This window comes from Oratosquilla oratoria, chromosome 36 (genome assembly GCF_046742065.1).
Source record: "Oratosquilla oratoria isolate Oo_2021 chromosome 36, ASM4674206v1, whole genome shotgun sequence".
NCBI classification, from domain to species: domain Eukaryota; kingdom Metazoa; phylum Arthropoda; class Malacostraca; order Stomatopoda; family Squillidae; genus Oratosquilla; species Oratosquilla oratoria.
Window position 1 is genome coordinate 21,227,396 of NC_134812.1, and position 6,845 is coordinate 21,234,240.

General features: G+C 42.1%; 1 protein-coding gene across 1 annotated transcript; it reads right to left on the bottom strand.

Annotated features, from left to right (window-relative positions):
• Nucleotides 1–3,329: 3,329 nt before the first annotated feature.
• Nucleotides 3,330–4,670, bottom strand: LOC143019042 (uncharacterized). The gene is made up of 4 exons (XM_076174742.1): nucleotides 4,415–4,670; nucleotides 4,241–4,300; nucleotides 3,642–4,109; nucleotides 3,330–3,529 (listed from the first exon to the last, which is right to left on the bottom strand). The coding sequence occupies exons 1-4, from the start codon at nucleotides 4,668–4,670 to the stop codon at nucleotides 3,330–3,332; spliced, it is 984 nt and encodes a 327-aa protein (XP_076030857.1).
• Nucleotides 4,671–6,845: the final 2,175 nt, after the last annotated feature.

Below are 6,845 nucleotides of genomic sequence, written 5' to 3' on the forward strand. Positions count from 1 at the left end.
AGAGGAAAGGAAATGTGAGGGAAGAAAGGAGGGGAGGGGGGCAGGGGAGAGAAAAGTGTAGAGGAGGAGACAGGTCAGAAGAGAAATAGAAGAGGAGAGAAGAAAGGAGGAAGTGGGGTGGGAGGTGAGGAGAAGGAGAAAGGAGGGGAAGGTAAAGGGAAAAGGGAGGTGATAGGAGGTGAAAGGGTGAGATGGGAGGGGGTACAGGAGAAGAGGGGAAAGGAGGCAAGGGGAAAAGAGGGGAGGGGTAAAGGAAGGGGAAAAGAGGGGAGGGGTAAAGGAAGGGGAAGAAAGGGGAAGGGACGGTAGATGAAAGTAGATGTGAGGCAAGAGTAATTAAGGGGAAGAAAATTGCAGGGAAAGGAGTTAGTGAAGAAGGAGAGATAATAGGTAGGCGTGTGAGGAAGGAAGAGGTCGAAGGTCAAAAAATAATTGGAGTAAAGGGGAGAAAGGATGAGAAAAAATAGGGAGAGTGGAAGAGGGGAAAAGAGCTGGTGAAATTGTCAGCTGGCCAAATAAAGAGAAGAGAAAAGGCGATTTAGGGGAGAAGAAAGAAGGAAAAAAAAAAAAGAGAAAGTACAGGTGGGACGGAAGGGGAGACAAGGGGAGGAGAGAAGAACGAGAGGAGGGCGAAAGAGGGGAAGGAGAGGAAACAAAGATGGGGAAAGAACACGAGGAAATCGAAAGATCAGAAGAGAGGGGAAGAGAGGGGAGAAGAGAGGTGGAAGAGAGGGGAGAAAAGGCGGAGAGCAAAAAAGAGGGGAATGGGGTGATGGGGGGAAAGAGAGCATGAGTGCAAAGAAGATGAGATGGAGACAGAAAAAGAGAAAGAGAAATCCAGGGCATATCAAGAGAACGAGAAAGAATAGGACAAAGGAGAAAGAGAGAGATGTGTGAAGAGGAAGATGATGAGAGTGTGAGGAATAAGGGGAAAAGAGAATGAATAAAGAAAAAGGAAGACAAGCCTGCAGATCTTGAATGGAGAGGGTAGTGACAGAGGGGAGAGGTGTGCAAACGATGGAGTGTAGGAGGAGTAAAGAGAGGGAGTGGAGATAGAGGAGGAGGAGGAGGAGGAGGAGGAGGAGGACTAGGAGTAAGAGGAGGAGGAGTAAGAGGAGGAGGAGTAAGAGGAGGAGGAGGAGGAGTAGTAAGAGAAGGTGGAGGAGGACTAGGAGGAGGAGGAGGTGGAGGAGGAGGAGGAGGAGGAGGAGTAGGAGGAGTAGGAGGAGGTGGAGGACTAGGAGTAAGAGGAGGAGGAGTAAGAAGAGGAGGAGGTGGAGTAGTAAGAGAAGGTGGAGTAGGAGGAGGAGGAGGAGGAGGAAGAGAGGGAGGAGGAGGAGCTACATTGTTTACCCCTTCCCTGCCTGTTGGCTCTTTATCTCTAACTCTGGTTGCCACCAAACGATTTTTAATTGCCTTGTCACCTCCATCGACTTATAGTTCTACATATACATTAGATACCAACGGATTATCCTATTAATCTTCAGGATAACCACGACTGATTATGCAAGTCACAGCTGATAATGAATTGAAATGAAAAAAACAACAACATGAGTATAGCGTGTGATATAAAGTTATACTTTTTTGTATTTATATAAAAACAGAACTATTACGATCCAAAGAAAAGAATATACAAAGGAGTATTTACAATGCAATGTTATAATGTAAAGTTAAGAAAGTAAGAAGGAAAGAAGAAGAAAGGGTAAATATGGTAATGACAGGAAATGGAAGATAATAATAAACAGGAAAATGGAACAATTATAAGATGAAATTATTTTCACGGATGGAAGCCATAATGAATATAAATTGATATGAGAGAGAGAGAGAGAGAGAGAGAGAGAGAGAGAGAGAGAGAGAGAGAGAGAGAGAGAGAGAGAGAGAGAGAGAGAGAGAGAGAGAGAGAGAGAGAGAGAGAGAGAGAGAGAGACAGAGACAGAGAGAGACAGGATGCTTAACTACACTAGTTTAGAGGCGTTGAGATATAGGCGTCGCTTGGGTTCTTCTCTTTGATTTTAAGTCTTGACAGTAACGTCAAGTTTAGTCTGGCTCTTGCCACATATGGAGTGACGAAGAAAATAAGTGTCGTTTACCAACACGGTAAGCAAATATTCTATAAGCATGTTCCTTATGACTAAATTTATGTACAGTATAGAACTGAATGTGAGCACCCATTATAATATATAGGTACATATATAAACAGGGAGAAAATACATGTACACAGAAAGAAACATTATCCTATCGACGTAATGAATAATTTGTCGTAAAACTCTGGTTTGGTATTCTTTCTGGTCGTCTTTGCAAGGTGTCACTTGATGCAGATGCCGTAAGGTCACTTTTTCTGACCAAGGGTGAGATCACACAATATGTAGCCATTGAAAGCTTACTGATACCATCAGATCTAACAATGTTGCTAATGCATGTGCGTGGTCATATGCACGCTAGTACAGAATGAATAATTGACACTCAATCTACAGGCATATTTTGCAACAGACGCTTGGCACAGCTACCACTCGCTGACCACATCGAAGTGAAAGCTCAAAGATAAAAATATAATAAATTGACATATAAGGTAATTGTACATCGATCTTGAGCAATTTCATTATAGGAAAATGGTACTACGTACAATAAATTTGACCTAATCTTAAAAACATGTGGAAATAGATATCATTTCCGTTTACCAAGTCAAGATGCAATTTATGAAGGGGTGGCTCGACTGCGAGGGTTGTAACGGGGGAAAGGAGTAGGGGGGAGAAGCTGAGAAGATTGGTGAGGGTTGTCTAAAGTAGGGGTAGTGTTAAATGATGATGGAACGATCTCTATACCGAGGCTACGGGAACTATCTTTGATATGATCTTTGTGCAATATAGTATCTTTAAGATCATGCAACCTGAGTGCTTTGACTTAATTATTTGACTTCTGTCCAGTGATACGAAAAGTTCCAGTGAATTTACAGGAGAGCTTTGAGATGGGGGTGTGGCTAAGGGTGTAAAAAATATCTCGAAGTTCAAAGGTACAATCTTTGGCTGATTTGTTATGCAGATGGGCCATATCGTACTTAGCCAGATTAAGAATATGATGGATTCTTTTGAAAAGATTATTGAAATTTGCTACTTTGTCCTAAACATAATCATTGAAATTGTAAATGAGAGTAGTTCTGAAACAAGAAAGTCATATGGGAGTCTTTTGCCCGAGCCAATAAGGACAAAATGAGTCAATTCCGATATTGACCTGTTTATGGCACTGTTAATGCAAGCTTGAATCATGGGGACATGTTCATCCCAAGAAGGGTGAAAATATGAAGCAAGGTGTCGAAAAACATTGACAATATTTCAGTTCTGGTATTCAACCAAGCCATTTGAAGTGTGATAAGCAGTAGTATTACATTTTGAAATTTGAAAGGATTTATAAACATTTGAAAGAATCTCATTGTTGACCTCAGTTCCGTAGTCAGAAATAAGATATTTGGGTGCAGTGAAGAGACATATGATTTCGTTAACAAGGGTCTGTGTCACGTATTGTGCTGTCATGCCTGGTAGGGGAGAAAGAATACAGAATCGGGAGAAATGGTCGACACATACAAGGAGGTCAATAGCTACTGTATCGAATGGTTTGCAAAGGGTAGGATAAGTTAAGATAAGAACATGACCACTGATATGAGCTTTGTGTAACGGATAAGAGTGATATGCATCTATGTAGGAGTGTATATCCTTCCTCATGAGTAGTCAGAAGTATTGCAATCTGGTTTGTGTAACGCATTTCTCCTTGCCAGCGTATGCGGCAATGTCCCCAGTCATGTAGGATTTCCAGAACTTCAGGAATGAGGTCCGCAGGGACTATAAGCTGAAACACTGACCGGTTGGGTTCATGTTTGTTTGTTAGTGTTGTTTTGTGATGTACGTCATCAACTAATGTGTAATTGTTGATATTCGGAGGACAGTTATCTGTAACATTTGTGTCTGCAGATTCGAGGACGTATATAATATGTTTCCATAGAGGGTCTGATCTTTGCGCCGCAGCTATGTGCTCTTGAGTAAGAGTGATTGAAATGGGATTTTTATTTATGGTTGCAATATGGCGACTGAGAGCGTCTGCTACTAGGTTCACTTTACCTTGAACAAAACGAAAGGTGGGCATGAACTCCTGTATTATGAGGAACCAGCGAGCAAGTTTTCCTGATATATTTTTCCTATGAAGAGCTGTAAGATTGGTCGATGGTCCTTGTAGACGTGTATGTCGTTACCAAGGATCTCTTTGGAGTGATTGAGGGTGTGAACTACAACCAATGCTTCTATGTCTGTGACTGAATAATTTTTTATTTATGGTTGCAATATGGCGACTGAGAGCGTCTGCTACTAGGTTCACTTTACCTTGAACAAAAAGAAAGGTGGGCATGAACTCCTGTATTATGAGGAACCAGCGAGCAAGTTTTCCTGATATATTTTTCCTATGAAGAGCTGTAAGATTGGTCGATGGTCCTTGTAGACGTGTATGTCGTAACCAAGGATGATCTCTTTGAAGTGTTTGAGGGTGTATACTACAACTAATACTTCTATGTCTGTGGCTGAGTAATTTTGTTCTTGTTTGTTGAGTGTGCGGATAGCATAGGCAATTGGTCCAGGTTTTGTGTCGTGTTGTTGGATAAAAGTCCGGTGTAGGGGGCATTTGTGCATATTGTGGAAGAAAACTTATGGTTTGGAAAAGTAAGGACAGGTGCCGTGGATAAGGCTCGCTTAAAGTTATTAAAGGTTCTCTCTTGGTCAGGTGTCCAATTGAAGGGGGTGTCCTACTTAGATAGCAAATTTAATGGAGCTGCTATACCAGCGTAACCTTGAAGGTATCGCCTGTAAATCCCTGATAGACCTAGGAATGAGCGTATGTGGTTCACAGAAGTAGGGCGTGGAAAATCAATGACTCTCTTGACTTTGTCCTGCGATGTTAAAATTCCTTGCGAGTTAAGGACATGCCCTAAGAAGCGCAATTTTCTCTAAAGGAAGGAGCACTTCTTGAGCTTCAGTTTGAGACCTGCTTTTGGTGGCCGTGAGAAGACGGTGTTAAGAGTGCGTGAATGTTTGCTAACCAATTTCGAAGCGATGATTGCATCATCGAGGTAGATATACACAGAATGGCCTATGAGACCTGCAAGGATTGTGTATATAGTATGTGTGAATACTGAAGAAGCTGAAACGAGACCCATGGCTAGTCGTTTGAAGTGATAGTGTCCTGTGGAGGTGCTGAAGGCTGTCAGGGGTATAGACTCTGAAGCGAGGTGAATCTGGATATATCCCGACATAAGGGCCAAGATCGTGAACACTACATCGTTTTCACCGACGGAGTGTAAGAGGACTTGTAAAATAGGAATGGGGTGTCTATCTGGTGTAGTTACCTTATCTAATTTCCTATAGTCTACTACTGGCCGGAAGGAACCATCGCATTTAGGGACAATAAAGAAAGGAAATGTTCATTCACCTACTGATGGGTCAATGATGTCCTGAGCAACCATGTCTTGGATAAGGTTATCTACAATCATGTATTTACCGTGTTACATTCTGTATGCGGGAATGTAATGCTGTTTGGAGTTCTCACGAAGGGGTGTGTAATGCTGAATTAGGTTAGTCATTCCTAGGGGTTCACCTGGAGTGGCAATACTTTGCCTGAACATGTTGTAAAGTGCAATCAAGTCTACTTGTGCACCAGAGAAGTCTATGGGGTTGAAATGTAATGCACCAATGGGTTCCTGCGCCATGGGCATGTCGGAAGTTGTGGTACAAACTTGAGAAATTGGAGATTGGTTATCCGTGACTTTGATGCGTGAGGGATATACTTAATAATCACAAATAATTGTACTAACTGTGAGATGGAGGGGTGCGTTAGTGTCACTGGCAATAAAAATTGTAAGTGTGACCTTTCTTTGACGTTGAGCTGATGTCTGAAAGGAGGGAAGTGCAATTGAAACTGCAAGTTTCTGGCATACAGAGTATATCGGTGTCTGGGGCTTGAAAAAATTGTATGTGTACCTATTATACTCACGAGGGGACAGTGCCTTTGGGCTACTGAACACTGTGTGAGTGTGTTTGAATGTAGATAACACTTCTGAGACTTAGGTGGATTTGATGTTGAACTCCTCACTCACTCGATGAAATACCAACGGTAATTAATGGGTGTTTAGTCTTGAGTTTAGCTAATTTGGACGTGCGAGAGGAGTTAGTGCTTCTGTTACGTTTGGAATGTATGTCCACAGCTATCAGTAAGGTAGAAGAGGTAGAGTCCTGGGGAAGGTTTCGAGTGGTTGAGTACTGGGAACTTTGTTGTATGGAGGTGGTGAGACAGTCTATACTAGCGGCTGGTGCACCCTCATGTGATGAAGCGGGGTGAATTTGAAGGGAGGGAGCACAGGCAATTGACGAGGAGTCTTAGTCTGCTTATGCCTGTTTGGTCACGTGAACCTGATTTACAGTATGAGGAGTTACAATGCAGGAATGAAATTATTTACATAAATTATACCATTTTGAACAGGGTAAATAACTGTTATGTTGCTTTATCGGTTTTAAGCCTATGAGGATATCAGCATGCAAGTGAAAGTAAGTTACGTAGACAGTAACTGGAATGGGGGGAAGGGCACTGGTCTTTGAAGCTAATGTCTAGGGAGAATTTATCAACCATCAGGAAGAGTATACAATCTACATTTGAAAGAATAATATCTGGGGGTTTCAGGATGGAATTTATTGAAGCTATAAGTAGATATTAGGTTAACGGGAGATCCAGTGTTAAGAAATATGGCCCATTTGATGTTACTAGAAATTGCATAGAATGTCAAGAAAGGGGAGGACATGTTTGGGATGTCCAAG

Bases quoted from the DNA above. Each gene is read 5' to 3' on its own strand.
- LOC143019042 (XM_076174742.1), bottom strand. From the start codon at position 4,670: ATGCACAAATGCCCCCTACACCGGACTTTTATCCAACAACACGACACA. The intron at 4,110-4,240 runs GTAACGACATAC...GTTTTGTTCAAG, and splicing joins TCACTCCAAAGAGATCCTTG to GTAAAGTGAACCTAGTAGCA. The intron at 3,530-3,641 runs GTTCTTATCTTA...CTCCCCTACCAG, and splicing joins AAGCTCATATCAGTGGTCAT to GCATGACAGCACAATACGTG.